This window comes from Myotis yumanensis, unplaced genomic scaffold, assembly GCF_028538775.1.
Source record: "Myotis yumanensis isolate MYYU_CA2020_CCGP unplaced genomic scaffold, mMyoYum1.0.hap1 SCAF_1, whole genome shotgun sequence".
Taxonomy (NCBI): domain Eukaryota; kingdom Metazoa; phylum Chordata; class Mammalia; order Chiroptera; family Vespertilionidae; genus Myotis; species Myotis yumanensis.
In genome coordinates, this window is record NW_027223752.1 from 24,529,460 (window position 1) to 24,553,039 (window position 23,580).

Below are 23,580 nucleotides of genomic sequence, written 5' to 3' on the forward strand. Positions count from 1 at the left end.
AAGACACAGGCGTCAGCAGTACTCTTAAGCATAAAGATTAAGCATAAAGATTCTGGTAAACACTCGAGGGTCTGTGCGTATAGACTTGTTTGGAAAGGTCAAGGAACAATTATGGGCCATCACCTTCAGCCAACTCCCTGAGAAAATTCTTTCGGAATTTCCTCCTTACAAATTTTCCAGCTGAGTCTCCCGTGTTCCCCCACACACATGTAAGAGGTACACAGAAGCTTCTGTGGAGGCTGATGCTTAGATGGATTTTGAAGCTAGCCAACCATAATTATGGGTCCCTATATTGCTAACTTTATCAGCAATACTCTTTTTATTCAAGTTTTCTCTTTTCCTTGGCTTTTAGTTTTGAGTCTTTCCTTTATGATTTTAATTATTATTATACTAAATCTCAGTGAGGATATTCTGATAGATTAAAAAGACCATTTTGATTGTTTAACTAGATAATTATAAATACTCACATCTTATTGCAAGTTGTCAACTATGAATAAGACAACTATTTCCTTTCTGAGAAATTCTTTCTCTTTTGGTTTATTTAACAATACTTGTTGATATAGTTAAATAAATGAGGCTATTATGTAATCTATAAAATGCTCTTGTGAATGGTTAATAGAATGGTGTTTGCATTGTGATTAATAGCCTTGTCAGCTAATTATTATTTGTTATTGTTAAAGTAATTCCTATAGTATTCAAGCTGTTTCTTCAAGATACTTAATAAAGACTCTGGGTGTTTCTCTAACAGATCCTGATTCTCATAATTGATTATTGGTTGATTAAATTTCCATAACTTGGTATTTTGTTTTGTAGAATTAATAACATATTCTGCATACATATTCAGTTCACAAAAAGCATCTAGCTATAATCTGTTTTTAAAATTTTGTCTGGCAATGGAATTAAGGCTTCATATGAATAAATTAAAGCCATAGGTCATATTGTATTAGTCTGCTCAGGCTACTGTAACAAAATACCACAGACTGGTTGGTGGCTTAATCAACAGACATTAATTTTCTCACAGTTATAAAGGTTAGAAGTCCAAGATCAAGGGGTCAGGATTGGTTTCTGTTAAGCCCTATTTCTGGCTTGTAGAATTTCACCTTTCATGCAAACAAGGGTGGGGTGGAGTTGGGGTGGGTTGGGGTGGTTTGGGGAAGTTGGGGGGCTAGAAATCAGAAAGAGTGGTGAGGGAGCACAAACTTGCTATAAGCCTTCGTGTCTCTTGAGGGTCCCACCCTTATGACCTCATTTAATCTTAATTACTTCACTAAGAGCCCTATCTCCAAATACTGTCACATAGAGGTTTAGAGCTTCAACATGTGAATTTTGAGGGGATACAATTTAGTTCATAATAACACATATCAAACCTGATTACCACTTTGTTTCAGGTTTTTTTGGAGGTTTATTATTTTGTTTTTACCATAACCAATAGGATTATTGCTCCCACAAAACAGATTTGCTGTTTCTCATAGGCCAAAGATTGTGGTGTAGTAAGTGGGAAAGGGAAGGGAAATATGAAGGGCAGATTAAATCTTAAAGACAGTGAGGTTAGCGTCTATGAAAAAGAGAGTTTGCTCTGATTACATTTTCTCACCTCTTCAAGGTGGGGGAAGGCTGACTTTATCTCCCTAAGCCTATGGAGAATCTCTCTACCTGATTAGGTGGACCATGGGGATATGTATTTTTAGGAAACAGAAATGGAAAAAAAAAATTAAATCTCTGAAATAAAACCCTCTTTTATCAAATTTCTAGTCCTAGTCGAGGGTGATTTTGATCTTTAAATGCTTTACTAAACTGCTTTATATATCAAATTAGGAGGCTAATTGTGTTAAGATTAGAAGTTTAGTAGGCCATATTTTTCTGTAGTACTGCCTTTGCAAAGATGATAGACTATACAAAATTTCTATAAAAATCCAAGAAAATTTCACACCAACTTTTAACTGATATGAACCATTGTATATTTTTCATTTTGCTTAAGTTTGTTAGTTATTGTCTATATTTGCTCATGTTATGATATTTTTCTTACTGTTTCAAAATACTACTGTTTTCTAGATTTGTACCTTGTTTTTTTTTAATTAGTTATAAATGTCATTTTTTAGACTAAACTTCAATGGCTCTGTGAGGAACTGAAGGAGAGAGAAAACAGGGAGAAAAGTCTGCGGCACGAGCTAATGCTGTGCAGACAGCAGCTCAGGAATATGACTGAGAACAAGGAATCCGAGCTCCAGTGTCTCCTGGAACAGATAGAAAGGCAGGAGCTGCTTCTGGAAGAAATACACCAAGAGAAGAGAGGTGTGTTAGCTGCTCTTACTCTCACTGTTCTTTGTTTGTGTTCCTGGAATCCAGCAGAGGGAGAAAACCTACTTCTTTTACCTCCAGCTCAGATTATTGCATACTAGAGGCCTGATGCATGAAATTCATGCAAGAGCAGGCCTTCTTTCCCCCGGCTACTGGTACCTGCTTCCCTCTGGCACCTGGGACCTGATCTTCCCTCCAGCTGCTGGCAGGCACCTGGGACCCGGGTTTCCCGTGCAGCCCCAGCTTCGTCCAGAAGGTCGTCCAGAAGGACGTACGGAAGGACATCTGGTCTAATTAGCATATTATGCTTTTATTATTATAGATTCTTCTCTTTTCCTTTTTCTCTCCTGTCTTCAATTCCGGGTTCAGAAGGAAAAACTGTTCCGGCCCTGAGAGTGTTTCCATCAGCTACAATATCCCTCCTGTTTACACAGCTCATGTCATTGGAAAGTGTTAATTTGGCAAGACATGTTTGTTCTTCCCTAGTAAAATACCAAAATTTATGCTTGACTTGAGTGAAATACCTATTAATTCATTCAACAAATACTTATTTTGTTCATATTTTGTCTTGGGCACTGTTATGGGTGCTGAGAATACATTAGTGTATAAATTAGAAAAAATCCTACTCTTGTCTACCTTTTATTGAGTGGGATGACAGAAAATAAATGTAAATAGGTAAATTGTATAATAGAAGGCTATAAGCACAATGGTGAAAACAATTGAATAAGGCGAAGAGAGTTTGGGAGAGCAAGGGCAGAGTGTAATATGTTTAATATGTAGGCTATACTTAACTCTAAAAGTTAGACAAGGACTTGGGAAACTACTTTTCTCTTCGGTTATACTATAGAGGCATCATGACAGGAAGAAGAAAAACAGCAGTTATATATGGGGATCCTAAGTGTATCTTATGTTGTGCTGGCTGTAGGCCTTTTCTTTTTATTAGTGAATTTCATGAATTTAAGATCCATAAAAAAAACTTAATATAGTGTCCCATTAAAGAAAACTAAGCATATGACATATGGCAATCCTCTTCAAAATAATTTTTTTTGTTTTTCATTTTAGTCATCATGGTTATTCCCTATATACCACTTAAAATTTTTTATTACTCTACTATAGTGAGTCTCAACTTTTCTCGTATCAGGACCATTTTGTATTCTTAAAAGCTCTTTGAGTTCTCAAAAATTTTATTGTGCATTATATATATCAATACTTACCATATTTAAAATTAAAATTAAGAATTAAAAGATAGTCCTTTAAGGTAATAATTATAAATTCATTCTATGGAACATAAAAATTAATGAAATTTAATTATTTTCCAAGACAAAAATATTGAAAAGTGGTATTGTTTTGCACTTTTGTAAATCTCTTTAATTATGGTTTTAAAAGACAGCTGCATTTTCATTTTGTTCAATGCCTTATCAACGAACAAAGAAAGAACCTGGAACGTAGTTGATATGTCAGATATTTGTGAATAAGTGAATGAATGAGTGAATGGATGACTGCTGCACAGTTAATAGGGGAGCCATCACATTTTAGTGAAAAAAGAAATCACAATGAACTCTGCAGGACCACAAGAAAAATCAGTAAATATTTGGCAGAAATTGAGTAATTTAATCAGAGTGATTTATATTTTGTTTATGACACTCTGGGATTATAACAATATTTGTGTTAATAATATTTCAGTTATGTATTACATTTTACAGAAGCATTTAAACTGATTATATTTCTATTCACTTCACAATGATATTCTCTAAGAACTTCCCGATTTATTTAGGGACACTATAACATCGTTAGTAGTAATTCTAGCTCCATTGTGTACTATGATTAGAGTTAGCTCTGTAGCATAATATCTAAAAACTATTTAAAAATACCTGAATATCAAAAATGTAAGCAAACAATAAGAAAAATATGTGTATGTCTAAGATAGTTTCAGTTTTTAATAGTAGAATGAATGTAACTTTTAGAGCATTATATTTTAGTTGTTACGGATTGTAGACAAACTTAAGTATGACTATAAATGTTGAACAGAATGATCTAGGAATGCCAGAGTTTGAACAGGTGAAAGAAAGGTTAACTGGTGTAGCAGGATCCCAGAAGGTATGACAGTGGATGAGGTCAAAAGTAAAGGTGGAGAAGTGAATTTTTTCTCCCATTACCTTTTTAGCACTTTGAATACACTACTATTTTTGGCAGTTTCACATCATAATATTTTGAATGGTGGTTCTTTATTTTGATGATTAGCTTCTTAACATCTGTAATTGGGTTTAATTGATCTTTGCCTTATATATGACTCATACCCATTTGGAGAAAAGGTTGGAAGGGAAATAGCTCCTAGATTTGCTATGTAAAACTGAGAGATCTGTTTTAGTAGAAATCTTTTGAGTTTTAATTCACATTTTAGAAATTTGTCGTGACTAAATTTTTTTTTTTTTTTGCAAGGTGCTTCAAAAGGATAATACATTCATATGTGGATATCCATGGCATAGAGCCAGCTTAGTGAAAAGTCTAATATACATACACCATTTTTCTGGCCTTACAGATAGCTCTGAGGATGAGTACTTTTACTAATAATAGAGATATGGTAACGTTTCTTTTCAGTGCTTTTAAGTTGTGTGCTGTTCAAAGCATTGACTCTAAAACATGTTCTTCATTTCAGAAGGTTCTCATGTAGGTGACTTGTCTCTAGCAATGGTGATTTCTTTCAAGGGCTTTCCTTTGGTTTTACTGTTCCCAGAGTTCTGAGAAACTCCATTCAGCTAATTTTTCTGTTTTTCCTTGCTTTCTTTGAATCTCTGTTCCACTTCCTCAGTTTGTGGCTGGCAGAACAGAGGATATCTTCCTGGGACAGAGACTAGGAAGGGACTTATAAACTGTAGGAATTTTCCCTAACATGTAGGCTAGACATGGAGTGGCATTGTTTTTTTGTGCAAAATTGATTGATTTAGTTTTCCTGCCACTCACCCATTCATCTATAACTTGTGAGAACACTTAAAACTTATTCTTACACTTAAGATTTGAAGGAAAGTTTACTTTCTCCCAGTCGCTTTGTCTCCTGAAACTGGTGGCTTTACAATTTTCTTTGGTCACTTCTCCTATATCTACTTCTCCCTCTCCAGTTACACTATCTCTGTCTTATTTAGCTCTTGATTACCTTATATCTTAAAGGATTGCAGAGCTTCTTTTTTATTTTTTAAGTAAATCATTATTGTTTAAAATATTACAGATGTCCCCCTTTTTTCCCCATTGACCTCCCATCCCACTCCTGCCCCCTCCCCAGACTTCACTGCACTATTGTCTGTGTCCGTGGGTTATGCATATATGCATGTAAGTTCTTTGGATTACAGAAGCTCCCTTATTTGAAGATCTTCTTGACCTTTAGTCTCTACTTTCCACTTGACTGGTCTTTACCTGTGAGCCTGCCAGAGGCCTTCAGACAGATTTCCCAAGCAGGCACACTCTGGTTGGTAGGCCCAAGTTCCTACCATTTCCCATGCCCCAGCTATCCTCTATCCATTTCTCGGTTATTTGATAACACATTTGGTTATGGTGACATCTTTTAGAAATAACCTTAAATATTCTGAGATTAATACAAGAAAGTAAATCATTCTCAAATTTGGTGTAGTATTTTTTTTATAATAAATTACTTGCAGCACATCCTGCAGTTGACCTCCATTCAATAGCATTTCCTTAGAGAAAACATTCATGTGTACACACAATTGCTGTTCTAATCAGTTTCGCCAGGTGAATCTTCGTCAGGTACAGCTTTGAGCCCTGGACTCCTCAGCTCAGAAACCTTCAGTGGTTTTCACACTGCCTAACAATAATGTTCAGATTCTTACAGGAACCCCACCATTTTCCCCTCTCTCCTTCTGTGAAAATTCAATCTTTATCATGACCCTTGCTAGTGGAATTATTCCTTTTACCACCCCATTGCCACTAACACTTTAGGATATAATTACATGACATTTGGCATTTATTGTTTTTTTCTTCTGAGTATCTGCATATATATGTTTTTGTATTTAGTTTTAATCTCTTGTTTTATTATTGTTCCATTGCATCTGGCCATGTGTTTTATATTTAAATAAGAAATAAACTTACTTATTGGATATTTAGATAGGTGGACAGGTGGATAGATGGATGGATAAATGGGTGGATATATGGATGGATGGATGGATGAATAGATGGATGGATGAATAGATGGATGGATGGATGGATACATACATGGATAGCACAGATTAGCGTCTGGTCCCTTTAAGTCCATCTATTACGGTGTCTTCATCAGAAGGCATATCCCCTTACCATATCTACACTAGACACTTAGGTCTGTTCTAGCAATCAAAAAGAAAACAAACATCAATGTTGATTGCTATAGCTTTTTCTGCTTCTTCAAGACACAAGACCAAATATGAAGGATTACACAATTTAGAATTACCTCACCAAACTATCTGATGATGTCCTTTATTAGCTAAGCTGTTTTCACTGGCAGTAAAAGAAACCTATTCATATTTATCTTTCCAGAGTAAAGACCTTCAAGTTCTTCCAAATAGTATTGGAAAAGACACTAATGCACACATTCTCCTTTCTAGATTAGATGAATCATTTGATCATTCGCCACAGTTGATCATCACATCACAGTTGATCATCACACCATGAGAGATTGCAGATTTGCTTTATTTCCCTTTGAGACTATTGACTTTGTACTCTGACATTTAAAATTCATTTCTTAATCATGTCACATTTTGAAAAGATTTCTCACCGCAGTGCCCCACAGGTTATATTGGACCTTTATGTTCAAATGTTCACCCTCATTGTCATTGAGGTGGCCTTATATTCAGGCTTTTATGTGTAATATCTCATTTAATCCTTAAAACAACCACTTGAGATTATTCATCCCATTTTAAAGTCAGGCAGCTGAGTCTGGAGGCAAGTGGAGATTGGTAGTTTCTCATAAGTTGCCAACCTTTCAGACCTCATGGACCACCAGTGGTCCACGGACCACTGGTTGGTGACTGCTGGTTTAGACAGTGAATTACAGATGCGAGAGGACTTGTGAAACTCATGCTTATATTCTGGCTATCATGTTGCATACCAGAATAAACCAGTATTACTCAGTCAACTTCAATAGGCCTTGCAAATTGGAAACACCCTGTCCTTTCTCATTTTCTTAGGATCTGTTCCATGAAGTTGTAAAGAAATCAAGTTTTTTTGTTAAAAATGTTAGAAAGAAACTGCTCTGCCACAATCTCAGGCTTTTTTGTCTACCATAATAACTGAACCACTAGGAACCCAGAAAAAAATGGTCAGCTTAGCTGTGTAGATATAAACTCTTTATTAGTGATAGCTGTAATATTTCCAAGATTTTCTTTCACATTATTTTAGTACATGGTAGCCTATAATTTCATGAATAGCTCACAGGAACTTCAAGCTTCAGGCCCAATTAATGAAGCTAATTCTAATATTATATACAAACTCTCCTATAAGTAGGACACAAAGATCAAACATTTTCTTTTGTGTGCCTCCACTATGAATGTGATACCTGCCTCCTAATCAGTCACCCACGACCTCACCTTGTTGTTACGTTTTTAAAACTAAGAGTGATTAAAGGCCACTAGTTTTCAGAACAACCAATTAGTTTCAAATCCATCTACATACATCCCATGGAAGAACTGTTTCCAAGAATCATTCTGTCTGACTGACTTCTGAGGTCATGAGAAATTTGTTTCTCACAAAGCTTTCAAAGTTCACTGGGATCAGGACAGGTGAATATCCAATTTATGATCCATAGTTTCTTCCTTCTTTCCCTTCTTAACACAGTCATACCTGCCACTAGAACCACAGCTGAGTCTGGCAATACTATAACAGTTGCCCTCTGGTTAACATCTCTCTGCCTTCTTCTGCTCCGACTATAGAAGGACTCAGCATACCTTAACAAAGAAGCACGTTCCTCTTGTGAAAAGAGATGTAAGATTTAATTAAGATGTCAGAATACTTTGAAGCTATGAGGTTACCAGAAACTAAAATGCCCGTGGCAGATGGAAGAAGTCCTTTCTTCCAAGGTCCTCTGAAGGGGAGACTCCTTTGCAGTATGATTTAGTTGCAGTGAAATGCTGATGATTATGGCCAAATATAGAAGTTAGTTTCTTAGCTGAAATTGTGAACTCACCTTAAATAAGGAACTGGTCTTGGACTCTAGGTGCTTTGTAGCTATGGATATATAATGTGAACACTCCATAGAGGTATGTATCTAAGTAATACCATCTCGTTCCTCCATGTCGGTGACGCCTCTGATGGGTTCTCTTTAATCTTTGTATCTTTGTGGTGGTGAGGTTACCTAGGACAGTACAGGGAAGAGAAAATGGCTGCTGTGTATGTGATATGACTTCAGATACTTTCTAAACACACCAATTCTCACAATATTTCTCTAAATATGTTTATCACAATGGTATTCATTAAGGGAGGAGTAGGAGAGGCAAATGCAATTTCAGTGAAATACCCTGTTTCCAAGCAAACAGTCTTCATGTAAAAGTCATTCTGAAAACATAAATTGTTAAAGGAGGGAAAATATAACTAGTTAATATGTGGTTACATTCCAGTTGGAAATCAAAGTGAATGTAACTCTGGCATAATACACTTATACTGTTATGCAGTATTCATATCTTCATGTGATGCTCATATTAATTTTCTACCTAAATCTACTTAACTCACTTTTTTGGTCCTTTTATTTAGGCAGAGAAATAATCTAATTAACTATTAAGAGAGAATAAAAATGCTTTGACGTAAATACATTAAGAATAAGAGTTAATAAGAATTTGGAATATTTTTCTGCTTTTGGGGTTTGAATTCAGTACTAATCCTTTTTATATAGTTCCCATAAATATGTACTCTCTTTTTCTTTTGGAATCTGTGGAGCAAACTCTTACAATGCCCTTTCTGGCAGAGGTCTCCTTAGGATTTGCTCTCCGACATTGTGCAGCTGCCTCTGACATCTGGAATGAGTTTGGATGGAGAGTTGTACTTCCTTCTGGGCTTCTGCTTGAAAATCTTTTTTATTGATTGATTTTTTAAAACTTTATTCTAAATGGATCTTTTTCGCTTCTTAAACTAATGTACCTCAGGTCAACTGTAAGGTCCAGTTAGACAAGACATGAGTGTTTGGCCTTGGATGCTTGTCTCCATGTAAACCAATCTGAACTCTTTCACAGTGGGACTGTATTGGTCATTCCATCTCCACACCTCTGAACCATGTCCAGGTGACAGAGCATCCTATTACTTTTCCACAGCTCTATTCTACTTTTCATTTGCAATTTTTGTTGCAGTCTTTCTTCAGTTCACTTTCCCTTCAGGAGTATCTTGAAATGTGTCACTCTTTTAAATTTCTAGTTCTCAAGTATTTTATTCACCTTTCAGCATCTCAACCCCAAAGTTCATTTTGTAAGAAATCGGTCTATAGTCATTAATGATGCTCACTTTTTTTTACCCCCTCTGTTTAAAATATCCATTCATTCTTATTATCACCTGGGTAGAAACATTAAATGAGATCCATGGCTGGATAATGCACATTTGGCTGCCTGGTTTACTTCTTTCCTCCTTCAGTTCAATTTGTGCCAATGAAAGTACTGGTCTTGCTCAGGCAAGCCATAAGAAAGCTAAAACTGAGTTATCATCAGTGATTGCCTATTAGCTTCTTTGGACTTTGTGTTGTTCTATTGGGTTCCATATGTGAAAGAGACATTCTTTTACTTTTAGTAAAAGAATTAGGAAATCTAATTCAAATAAAGTTTTATAGAAAAGTTTACATAAAAAGTTATGACAAGGATTAAATAGTTGTGAGTATATTGTATAGAGGAAAGTGTTGATGCAGTGGCTCAGGTTGGTTGTAGAGTTCTTTTTCTTTCATGTAGTTTTTTTTTTTCATGTAGATTTGGTGCTCCCAAAGAAGCAACTACTGAAGGGATTTATGTATGTATGTATGTATGTATGTCTGCTATGACTATCAAATGCTCTAAATGCATGGAGGGAATAGTAATTGTAGATTATGGTAGCACTCATAAAGAGACATATTTTTTTTTTGTGATTTTTGTTACCAGAAAGTTTCCCTACTAGTCAGATGTTAATAGCACCTGTTGTGTTGACTAAAGCAAAAACATCAGAGCTGTCATGGTAACAGGAGAGATGTCTGTGGGTTTCTAAACTGCAGGAATGAAGGAAGCAGGTGGGAGGGATTTAGAGATTGGGGAGGAAAAGGGGAGAGGTGCTGATTGCCTAATAGAAAGGGCCTTCCAGGGTTCTTATTTATTCTTATGTGCTCCCTTACACTATTTCTTCTCTTTTCTTCTTCAGTCTGAAGGAATAGAGTAAGTGAATGGTTAGTCTTATTAGTCAAGGTTTATTGAGGGCGTAGGTATAACTAAATATTTGATATCAATGATATACCACAGAACCACTCACAGTGTCCAACCTCCATAAAGCTTTTCTGGTTTGTTATGAAATGCAATTGTTAAGTGAAGATGATTGTTTCTGGTTTATCGTTCTGTTTCTACAAGCTAACTTCAACCCCTCTGGGTTACGTGTTATGATGGATGATTGTGTTCCATTCTGTGGAAGTTAGTATTTGGTAAAACTTCCCAGAACACTGTAAGATTTCAGCAATAGCTTCCAGTTAGCTCTTCATCTGTTCTCAAGTGACCTGGCAATCTTGCCCTTCTCTGTGAAGTGGGCTTTGTATGGTCTCCCATTGCTTCAGCCAATTAAGACCTTAAAATTAGGCTTTGAGGAATCCTGCTCAGGCTTCCAGGAACATAATAGCGCCACTTTTCATTGAAGGAGACAAGAAGTGTTAAGTTTGGCCAAAGAACAAAGCAAGGATAAAAACCAGTGCTAAAATTACAATTAGCCCTGAATATTTTAATGCAAAAAGGGTATCAGTTTTTGGACACTATTCCTCTTTTATGCTAGATTTTCCTCCATAATTTATGCATTCAAAGTTTTTCACTTATAGAGATAATTGAGTTATGTAGTAAGGCATTTTGAACGGGTACTACACCCTTATTTTTGAGGCAAGTAGTTTTGCTATCCTAGATGTAAGCATGGATTAAAACAGTCCTGTTGCCTCAAGCCTGAATAAGATTCCAGAATGTAAGTTCTTCAAAGGATCTTTCTTTGATTTGGGTGGGAGAGATGAGGAGGTTTGACATTAAAGTATGATGTGACATTTTTTATGCATTTCATTCATCCTTATAAATTATCATTATCAAATAATGAATTCCTTTATATCTATTTATGGTAGTTTGACTCATTGTTCCTTTAAAGATCTGGCATTTTGTAGAGTAGTGACTATCTTTTTCTCACCATACCATTCTAGGATGGCAGTTTCCTTTGTTATAGAATGGTGTACAATTCTATAACCAATGACAGAAGGTTTATTTTTTTCTCTCTTCCTCTCTGCTTCTCAATGAGGAGTCAGATAAGAATACTAAGATTGGTATTTCTGCTCAGTAACAAAAGTCTTTGTAAATGGGAAATGATTTTTAAATAAGTTATTTGCTTAAATATGGAAATTACATTTAAATGCTTCAAATAAGTTATTTTTCTCTTAGACTGAGAATGGCAAGGTGTTATTATTGACACATGCAGCGTATATTTAAGTGAATGTGGTATGTTTATATATGTATTGTATTCGTACACCAAAGAACAGATATGGTTTTGTGTACCAGCTTATGTGATTGCACTCTTAGATTGGAGTCTCTGAGTATTTGGCTCTGGGTTCACCCCAGTGTCCAGGAATCAGCATCAGAGAATAATTACTATGTGTGAGTTGTGTTGAGCAGTGGTTATCCTGACCATAGTGTGACATGACAATAGGTGTTTCTCAGTAAGGGACACTCTGAATATTTTGAACTGGGTAACTCTGTGTGGTTCAGGATGCTTCCACACATTGAAGGACATTTGGTTATCGTGATCTGCAAACCCTGAATACCAGTGCACACTATCCACAATAAAAATGCTTACACACATTTTTTTTAGAGTACTATCTGATGCCTTTCTCCCAGCAAGGTAAACGAAAATGTGAGTTAATTGTAATAATATATTTTATGTAACCCAACATATCCTAAATATGATGATTTTACTGTATGTACTTGTTTTCTTTTTTATATTATTCCATAAAACTATGAACCTCATGAGAGCATAGACCTTATCTTAAATATATGTATCAGTGTTTCATGGCTTATCACAGTGTGTGACCCATAAGCATCTTATACATGTTTATTCATCAGATGAAATGTAATGCTTACTTTAACATTTACCTATTTATGTGCTTTTTATTGAATTTATTGGGGCGACATTGGTAAATAAAATTATATGGGTGTCAGGTGTACAATTCACCCCAGGTGAAGTCTCCTTCCATCACCATTTATCCCCCCTTTGCCCTCTTCTACCTTCCCCATTTACCTAATTATGTAAACTTAGCATATTCTTCAAACAATTATTAAGCAATATTGTGAAACTATTTAAGCAGAGATATATCATGAACTTTATTTATCTACTTATTTATTTATTATTTGATTCATTTACCTATATCCTAATTTATATAACAGATTTACACATAATTGATTGGATTAAAGTGTACGACATCATAGAGCAGTATTTTCCAAATAAATTAGACACAAATGTGAGCTATGTATGTAATTTAAAATTATCTTATAGCCACACTAAAGAAAGGTAAATGAAAATGTGAAGTTAATTTTAATATATTTTATATAACCCAATATATCCTAAATATAATTATTTCAACATGTATTTAATATGAAAAATTATGAGCTATTTTACGTTTTTTTTATATCAAGCTTTTGAAATCTGACATATATTTTACCTGCACAGGCATATCTCAGTTACAGTCGGCTGCATTTCATATGCTCAGTTGCCCATGTGTGGCCCATGGCTAATGTTTCCAACAGCACAGCCCTAGAAGGCCTGTATTGGCCATTGTTCCACCTCATCAATCATTTGCTGAGATTCATCTGCAGTAGAATTACCAGAATTGTTGAGAAGTCTTTAGGAGGTTCAAGATTATGAATGTAAATAGAAGCTCATATACTATACTATTACTTCTATTTAGAAAAAAACATGTACTTTATATCTAAAAAATAATTCAAGGCATCTTACAATAAAGACTATAGCATCAATACCAAAATATAAAAGGGAAATTAAAGATTTATAGGTTAGAGTCTTTGAGTTTTCTAAGTTTTGTACATTTGTTTAAAAAAATGATAGAAAATAACATAATTATTTATGTAGTTTGGTAGTGGATAAATAACTTTACCAAATCAGAAGGAAGGCTATTTTAAGGAGATTTATTTGCTTTCTTTACCTAGATTTTTCCTCCTTGTTGTATAGATTGCATTAAAAAAATTAAATGGTTATTAAATACAGAATTCATTGTTTGGATTACACAATTATATTGTCTTTGGTTTAGAGCAGTGATTTTCAAATGGTGTGTTGTCCTGCACTGGTGTGCAGCAAGAATTTGTAAAATATGCAATACTTAACTATTTAGTCAGGGGCACTGACCTCTTTCCCTTAGATTGTTTATTAAAAAAATGACAACAGCCAGTACAACTCTAGCTATGTGGTGTGAATGAATCAAATTTATACCTATTTTTTTTTTTGGTCAGATCTTAAACCACAGAATTTTAGTAATTAGTGTACTGTGCCATGAAATGAAACAAGTTGAAAATCACTGGTTTAGAGTGTAGAGCTTAGAAAATATTTTGCTCAGACCAAGGTTTTTTTTCATTCAGACTGTGGAGTCTTAATTACTATTTCGACTGCCCAAAGTTGTTTGAATCTAGCTTTTAATTTTTCGAAACTTAGTACCTTCTGATGAATTCGGAAAAGGTTTTATTAGCTACACAAAGTAAATGAAAAGGGACCAAATGTTTTCTTGATAACTAGCACATGCCAAGCTCTGTGGTAGCCATGTTTTGTAATTTCTCAGATAGTCTTTTGTTTGAGGTAGGTATTTATTCCTGATTTATTAACAAGGAAATTGAAACTCATGGAGGGCAAGAGACAAACCTTTGGATCCATGGATAATGCAGAAAAGATTCCTTTGTAAAATGTGTCCTGATCAGTTGTAAGAAACAACTGTCATCTTATTCATATTAAACTGGCCCATCCCTGTCAGTTCCACTCAGCAGACCAGAGTAATTATTTTATGACATAAACTAGAGGCCTGGTGCACAGACTCATGCACCAGTGGGGTCCCTTGGCCTGGCCTGCACTCTCTCGCAATCTGGGACCCCTTGGGGGATGTCAGAGAGCTGGTTTTGGCCTAATCCCCACAGGCCAGGCCGAGGGACCCCACTGCTACACAAATCCATGCACTGGGCCTCTAGTATGCATATAGGATCTTTGGTTAATCTCTTCCACCTCTCCTTCCTCTCCCTTTCCCTCTGAGATTCATCAGTCTGTTCCATGTTTCCATGCCTGTGATTTCCGCTCCTGTGTTGAGCATCTGCCCCCTGGTGGTCAGTGCGCATCATAGATATTGGCTGGTTGGATGGTTGGACGGTTGGATGGTCGGATGGTTGGATAGACACTTAGGCTTTTATATATATAGATAAATTATACCATCTGTTATTACCTCAACTCTTCAATGACCCTTGCACTTAGGAAAAAAAATCCAACTTCTTTCTTTACATGAAGAAACAAAGAGCCTAAGAGGGAAAGCAAAATTTCCCAATCACACAGGAAATTTGAATCCAGGGCTCATAAACTCCAAAGGCCATGCTCTTTATCATCGTGTTTTAGTGCCTTTAAAATAAGTAGCTTCTGAGGCAAGAGAAGGAAATGGAAATCAGCTGGTTCTGTTCCATCAGCCAAGGTCAAAGAGCAGCAGCAGTGGCTAAAGGGACACCAGAGACGAGAAGTAGGGCGGCAGGCCACTCTGTGTGAGCACAGTCATGGGGAAGACTCTTTTTATGCCCTCATGACTCATTGTAAGAATATTTTTCACGTCTTATTGTAATTACTTTTTTAAAGATAAAATAATCCTGTGTACTCAATATATTTTTCCAAATGTCATTGGCCTCCAATTGGTTTAAGGTGGGAACTGAACCTTTGATAAGATGATATGAGTTATTAGACAGTATTTTTCTTAAAATGTTACATTTTTAAAGGTGTTGATCTGCTAATACAATGTGGTTTTATTATTCTCAAGTGTGGGGTATGGGTAGAGAATGTCAGAGGAGCAGTTCTGGCTTTGTCCTGTGTGGAGGAAATAAGGGAAGTTCAAGGTTTGCCTGTTAGAGAGATTGGGTAATTTCTAGGTCTGTTCTTTTCTGATGTTAGTTGATTCTACAGAAACCCTGCTGTGCCAGTAATGCCTTCTATCATGTAGTTGGACAAACACACATGTATGTGCTCACATGTGCTTACACAGATGCATATGTACAGAAACACACTTTATGCTTCATTTACATAATAGCCTTTCAGAAATAGTCTGCTTTCTATTTTCTTTCTCTTGCCTTTCCCAGCTTAGAATAGCAGTGTTCAGAATCCTGGTGAGAGAAATAGCTTTGAGTGTGTTACTCCTTGAATGGATGGTGCAACCCACGTATATCATGTGGAAGTTTTAAAATTCCAATTGTATACACACTTTCTAAAGAAAACATGGGCTTGTTTAGGGAGAAATATATTGTACAATTAGGTGTCTGAGATTTACATTTTGATATTTTGCAGGCCTCTGCTATGTTGAGAAAGAATAGAATATTCAGTATATTCCTATAAGTAGTGTTATTTTTCAGAATATTAAAATTGGATCCCATGCACATGAATAATAGTCATAGAATTGAATTCTCTAACTTCTTCCTACTCAGCAGAGAGGGAGAGATAAACACTAGGTGCTGAAAAATAGAATAGGAAACTGCAGCAGGAATGACGAAGCCCCACTTACTTTTCCATAGTTTCTAATAACCGAGATTTTCCATGCAGCGGACTCTTGATTCTCTCTGCAAATAGGCCAGTTGTAGGATGATGAATACAGTCTACATAAAATTAGAAACAAAATCACTATACTTATTGTCAATCTCTTTTATTTAATACTTGTAAGTAATGGTAAACAGAAGTTACTGTATTTATAAATATTTTATGCTTTAAATACATACAAAAATAAACCTACTATGTGCAAGACTGGGGGGATTCAAAGAATAACGAGACCATATCCCTCCCATTGAGGACGTTATAGCCCTGTAGTCTAGATATTAACTTCAGTGAACCTTTGTATATGTTGTTATAGATATTAATAAAATGATATGTACACACATGACGAAGGCACCAGCTCTGCTTGGATGGGCGATATTTCAGTTGGAATCTGGAAGTAAATAGGAGTTTGCCAGGTGAAGAAGCAGGCAAAGGAAACAACCTACCCAAGGTCAGAGAATTCTGAAAAGGCCGTGCTTGTTCAGGAAATAGGAAGACATTCAGCAAGGCAAGAATAGAAAATGTTTTCTTTAGATGAGAAGCAGAAGAGGAAGAATGAAAGAAGATAAACCAGGAAAAGTGGTTTGATATCAGATTATGAGGAGTGTTTTATATCAACTACCAGAATGTTTTCTAGACTGAATGTGATGATTCATTTTACCTGGTTATAGGATGTTGCTAGCAGCAATGGGAAAACTGCTTTTTACCTATAATACAAAATACATAAAGTGCTTTTCTCTATAGCTATTTTATTGTTAGTAGTAACAAAGAACTACAGTATGGTTCAACTTGGTAATATGCCTGGGTTTATTTTGATTGCCCTATAACGAGATGAAATTTAGCTTTTGTATTGTTTCCAGATAGGTCAGGGCATTATCTGGTGAGAGATGGAGTTAGTTCACTCTTGTATTTTACAGATGAGAGTTTGTAGGTATGTGGGGTTTGGAAGTAGACTGATACTCCAGCCTGTGCCAGATCTAAAGGCGAGCTCCAGGCTCCAGGGAAGAGCCCCCAGGTGACTGACTTGGTTATTTGTCATTTCACAGTGTTAAAGATGGAGTCACTGGTGTGTTCCTGACTGAGATAGATTGGTTGACAGAACTTTATGAAAGCTTCTGGTTGAATAAGTATGGGAATCCTTATAATTATTGTGATCTTCAGCTACCCTTTGAGGGTACATCCCAGTGCCTGCCTTGAGCCTCATACTTTTGAGCGCCCATCTATGGGATGAGGAGTATATGGGGCCCTGGATCCATGGATACCCACTCAGAGCCACAATATCTCTCTTTTCTAGACCATGTTCTGGGTACTCAAGACCCCAGAATTTCCTGATCAAACTGCCCTTACGATTATCTGTCTCAAATCCCTTATTGTGTGGGAGACAGATTTAATGCTTGTGTTCATATTTTCAAACTTCTTTACTCTCTTATATTCAGTTTTTTGAAGAAAGTTTCAAATTAAAAAGTTTATTTCTAAAGAGGATTATTGAAGTATGCTATTATGCACTAATTCCCTAGGATGGCCATGTATAGTTATTAGAATTAGACTAGAAGGAACAAACTAATTTTATGTACTTATGTTTGTAGTAGGATAAGGTAATCCAAAGTGAATTGAAATGCAAGTAGTTAAGTAAGTAAATGCTGTCAGGCCTGTGAAATTATTTTCACTCCATTTTAGGAACAAAATACATTACTACTGCAATTTCTTACATTTTCTAACTTATATTTGTTTGAAGGGCAGTTGATTGTTTTATGTGTTATTTGATGCTATGTAAGTATCATATTAGTGTGGTATAAACACACACACGCACACACACACACACACACACACACACACATATACACTTTTGTATTCTGTCCAGATAGGTCAGGGCTTTATCTGGCAAAAGATAAATTTATGGTGTAGTCTCATACATCAATCCTCAGACCATACTTTAACGGGAGTGTACTTTTTTCCCATTAGAAAAAAGAACAAGTAATAAAGGACTGATTTAGAGAAGTTACAGCAAAGTGTCCTAAGTGAATTCTTTGGATTTATGTTGCCTCAGTCTGACATTTAACACAATCTACAGAAACAATCAAAACCATTTCTTGAGATCAGGAAAACAAACAAACAAAATTAGGTAGCTTCTCATGTAAACCAAAAGAGCTGTTTTATTTTTAGCTGCCATACTTTGTTTTCTCAGGAGGATGAATGTTTATTTATTTGGTGAATTATCAAGATTTACTTTAATGCCCTGGAGTGTGCAAGTTAATGATTTTAGTCTATCATTTTTTTGTATCACTTTAAAGAAAACTATTGGACAATTTGGATATCAGATGGTTTATTTTACAAATCATATTATTGTCTTAAAGTTACCCTTTATAAATGTTTTGTTGGAGTTTGTACATTGTCAGTTCTGGTTATACTAAATCACTTTTGATTTTTAAAAAATTCTGTTCAAGAAAATATCCAATTCAAGTCAATGGGCTGCACATCTTATAAAATTCCTGACTAATTATGGGCTGTTTGGGCAGGTTGATGTGTAGATTAACGAACAAGGGGTTAATTAGAGGACCCTTTAAAAAATAGTTTTTATTGATTTCAGAAAGAGGAAGGGAGAGGGAGAGAGATAGAAGCATCAATGATGAGAATCATTGATCAGCTGCCTCTTGCACACCCCTTACTGGGGATCAGGCCTGCAACCTGGGCAGTACCCTGACCGGGAATCCCCTGACTGGGACTTCCTGGTTCATAGGTCAATGTTCAACCACTGAGCCACACTAGCCTGACTAGATGATCATTTTAAGATATCCTTACTTGACAAGTGACTTGCTTTATTTTATATTCAGTTGTACAGTACTTAATGTAAATAAAAATATCTGCTCCTTTAGTATTTATAATATTCCAAAATAACTTGTGGAGAAGTCCAAGAAATTAGGACTTATAATGTAGAAAAGCTATTGTTACATTTTTATAAAATTTTAAAAATTGTTATTATTTTAGTAGGTGCTGCAGAGATATGTACAAATCCAGTCAACTCTGAAGTAGATGAGAATAGATATATCCTGTTTCTTTTTATTTTTTTAACCACACCAGAGGATATGTTTTATTATTGTTTTTTAGAGAGGGAGGCTAGGGAGAAGGAGAAATAGAGGGAGTGAGAGAGAAACATCGTTGTGTGAGAGATATAGCCATTGGTTGCCTCCTGTACACACCCCAGCCAGGGATCGAACCTGCAACCTAGGTATGTGCTCTGACCAGGAATCAAACCCACTATCTTCTGGTGTACTGGCTGATGCTCCAACCAACTGAGCCACCTGCCCATTGCTCTAATTACCAATTTATGCTAAATACCCAGGAATCATTTCAGTCAGCAGAATTCAGACTGTGGGAAAGTTTACAGGCCAAAAGGTCTGCTTTCTTCAACAACAAAATTATAAGAATTAAAAAGCTGGAGAATCTGGAATTAAAAGAGATTTAAGAGGTTTTTCAGTCAATGCAATTATGAACTAAATAAGAACTAAAAGAGAAGACAGTCTTATGTGGATGGTAGAGAACTTCTGTACTTTATTTGGACTTGGAGACAGTAATTGTTTTGAGAATGGGAGTGTCCCTTTATACCTTATTTGTTTATAACGGTCTCATTTACAAATAAACGGATGGATTCCAAAAGGCAGATTTTCCCAAGGTTCTATTTATTGTTTTAACGCAGCAGTGATTGATTTTGTGTACATTTTATCTCTGGCCTTCTTTTTCCTGTATCATCTATTAATCTGTCAGTTTTCACTGTGCATTCTCAGAACTTTTTCTTCAGTTCTCTCCAAGTTACCATAAGAATAGTAAAAACAAACCAATAATCTTTTCCGAGTGTACATTTTTAGGTGGTGGCATTTATATGATTAAAAAATCCTGCTGTCTATGGCTATTTTGGTTAGTTTTTTGCTTTATTTGTGTTACTGTACATCTTTTAGATTTTTTTTTTTTTTTTTTTTTGCTAATTTTATGTAAGTAGCTCTTAATATAATGCAGTACACAGAATAAGTAGGCAGTTCTGCAAGGCATTCAAACAGCCTGTGAAAATGCAGTAGCTGTTGGGCGAAGTTGTTAAGAGCTTGGCTCTGAAGGCCCACTGCCTAGGATCAAATCCTACTTCTATCATGTTGTGACCTTAGGAAACTTCCTCATCCTCTTTGTCCCTAGTTAAGTGGTGGTACAGTAATTGTATTAATGCCCTGATTTTTATATATGTGTCTGTACACACACATACACACACACACGCACACACACATACACACACACACACACAGTGGTTGAAACAATAGCTAGGAATCTCTCTATATAAAAGCCTAAGCGACCTTTAAGACCTGATGACTGGCCAGTAGGTATGATGCACACTGACCACCAGAGGGCAGACACTCAATGCAGGAGCTGCCCCCTGGTGGTCAATGTGCTCCCACAGCCAACCTCCTGCGGTCCCTCCCCCCGGCCAGTTGGCCCTGTTCAGCCCTGATGGGGCTTGCCGGTCAACTCCTGCAGTCCCTCCTCCTGGCTTGATCAGGACTAGGAAAGACAGGCCCTTATTGACCTTGATCACTAGCCAGGCCTAGGGACCTCACCCGTGCACAAATTCATGCACTGGGCCTCTAGTTATTCAATAAATGTTAACTGCTATTTTAACACAACTCATAGTTTTGGTTTTTGTCTCATTCAACATCTCTTACCCAGATATTGCACTGGGGAATGGACAAGGGTGACAAAATAAATATGGGCAGGAGACTGTACAGAAGAATTTAATAAATTATCTTCGAGCACCTGTAATGTCGAGGACAAATAAATCTATCGGGAAATGTGATTTGCTTTATTTGGTGTATAACTAATCTGATTTTACTCGCAAATCTTGAAACTTTGCTTAAATATCCATTCAGCAAATATTTGTCAAGAATCTCCTATAATGCTGGTTCTATTCCTGGAACTAAAGATTTAAGAGTGAATACAATACATAAAAATCCCCACAGCTGTGTTGCTTGCATTCTATTGGCAAGAGACAGACAATAAAAACAAAAGTAAATTATAGAGTATTCTAGAAGATAGTAATTGCCATGGGGAAAAAGCAAAGAAGAGGCTCAGAGAATTGAGGAATGCCATCAAAGGCAAAGTATAATTTTAAATAAGATTATGGGAGTAGCTTTCACTCCAGTGAAAAAGTGCCATTGGAATAAGGAGTGAAAGGGAATAATTTGTGTGCATATCTGGTAGAAGAGCATCCTAGGCAGAGAGAAGCACCAGTGCAAAGGCCCTGGGGCAGCACTGTGTCTAGCATATTTGAGGCACCACATAGAAGCCAGTGTGGCTGGCACAGAGTGAGCAAAGGACATGTAGTTGTGGAGTTTGAGAAAAGAGATGAGTCAAAGACCGTACTAAAGTTTTTAGCTTGAGTAGCTGAAACAACAGATTCTTTATGACTGAGGTGCGAAGACTGATGGTTGAACAGGAAAGAAAATCAGTGGGAAAGAGTGAACTAAATGTGAGATCTAGTTTAAAATTTAAAACAGCCCCTTTCAGTCTGTCTTGGTGCGAGAAAGTTTAGTCTCTCAGATAACTTCCTTGACAACCCAGGAGAGGTCAGTTTACGCATCTTCTAGGCCAAAGCCTCGGCTCCCTGGCTCCTCTGGCAGAGTCAAATTCTTACGTTTCAAAAGGAAAAAAACATTTAAAATTCTATAGCTGTAATATTTACATATAATCTCTGAAATATCATGAGCTTCGTTTTGTTTTGTTTTGATAAATGCAAGTACACAAGTCCTGTGAAATAGCTCTGGTCATGTTTGATGCCATACTGTTATCTCCCAAAATGTTGAAGTGTGTCTGATTTTCAACCTTTGCCTTAACAACCCTTTGTCCAGTGAATCTTCTTATAATCTTCTGTAAACTCTTATTTAACAAAATAAAACAAAGCACATTGAAAATCTAATTTAAGTTATCTTCACATTTTGAGGTAAGCAGATAGAACAGATGTTACAGTGTGACTTCCTCTATATTTCTATTTTAAAATGTTAGCCTGTTTTCTATTCAGCATTTTCCAAGTTAGCCGGAGTTATTAAAAGTAAAATGCAGGAACAGACAAAACAGAAATGGCTGTGCCTTTTTATTTTAAGAATAAAATAAATTAAGTAAGGTTTGTCAAATGTGATTCTAATAGTATTTAATTTAGAGCGGAAAAAATAGACAACTTAGAAAGTATTTCATTAACAATCTCTAATCTCAGATATTTTAAAAGATATGTTTAAAGACTTTTAATTGAATGACTGTTAGATACATTTTGGGAAATATAATGATGGTATGAAAATAGAAAATCCATTACCTACTCCAGAGTGCCTCTAAATTCCTTTTATTGTATAAGAAAAATGACCATTATACTTCTAGTTCATCGATAAGATAAGTTTTATTGTTAAGCTAAATAAGAGGAAAACTTGTATCTCTGGAAGTTTACTTTGATTTAGAGAGTTTCTTCTTTTCAATGTTTAGAAAACTTTCTCATTTTTCAAATTTTAGTTGCTGGCATTTGGTAATTTGATGTGACCTAAATTCAACGAAACTCCTAGTACCAAGGAGTCCTGTTTAATGCAGTTAATGTACACAGTTCTGCAGACAAGGTTCCACTTAAAACCAACCTTCCAGCTTCCCGAAGCATCATCTCCGATCTCAGCTATCCTCACTTTCCCCTTATGCTCTGTGATGCTCCCTTTACCTTCAGTATGTTAATGTGCTCCAGTCTGTCCTGTCCAAACAAACAACCCTGTTGGAATCCTAGACCCCATCTGGGCACAACTTTATATCATTCTTACTCAAACGTCTTTGAAGAACTACCCTGTTTTGCTCATTGTTTTTTTAACTCCACCATTCTTTTTTCAACCTGCTGACATCTGATTTGTCGTACCTCTTTTATGAAACCACTATCATTGCAATTGGTGTTGATATCCTAATTGTGACATCCAAAGGCCACTTTTCAGTGGTCTCACTTCATTTCTCTGTAGCACTTGACAATATGGCTGCTCTCTTCTCAATGAACTCTCTTGACAACTCTAGTCTGTGCTTACTAAGTGTATTTCTAAACATTTTCCAAGTTTCTCTGCCAGCTCCTTTTACCTATCCATTTTGTAAATTTTGGTGTTTCCTAAATATTGAGTCTAGGCCCTCTTATCTTTTATGCCTCCTGTGCTCCATGGCAGATTTAATTCAATATCCTGATTTAAATATCTACATACTCATGATGTCTAGTCATAACCGCTCCCTTAGGATTCAGATTTGGGTATCTTAGTG

At 36.0% G+C, this 23,580-nt stretch overlaps 1 protein-coding gene across 3 annotated transcripts in view; it reads left to right on the plus strand.

The window, feature by feature from the left end:
- The window catches only part of CEP128 (centrosomal protein 128), a 345,267-nt gene that overhangs the window by 171,688 nt on the left and 149,999 nt on the right, over nucleotides 1-23,580 (plus strand). For all 3 annotated transcript variants that reach the window (XM_070415562.1, XM_070415572.1, XM_070415580.1), the window contains one exon: nucleotides 2,100-2,292. In XM_070415562.1, the coding sequence (XP_070271663.1) occupies nucleotides 2,100-2,292 (193 nt within the window). The remainder of the gene's footprint in view (nucleotides 1-2,099; nucleotides 2,293-23,580) is intronic.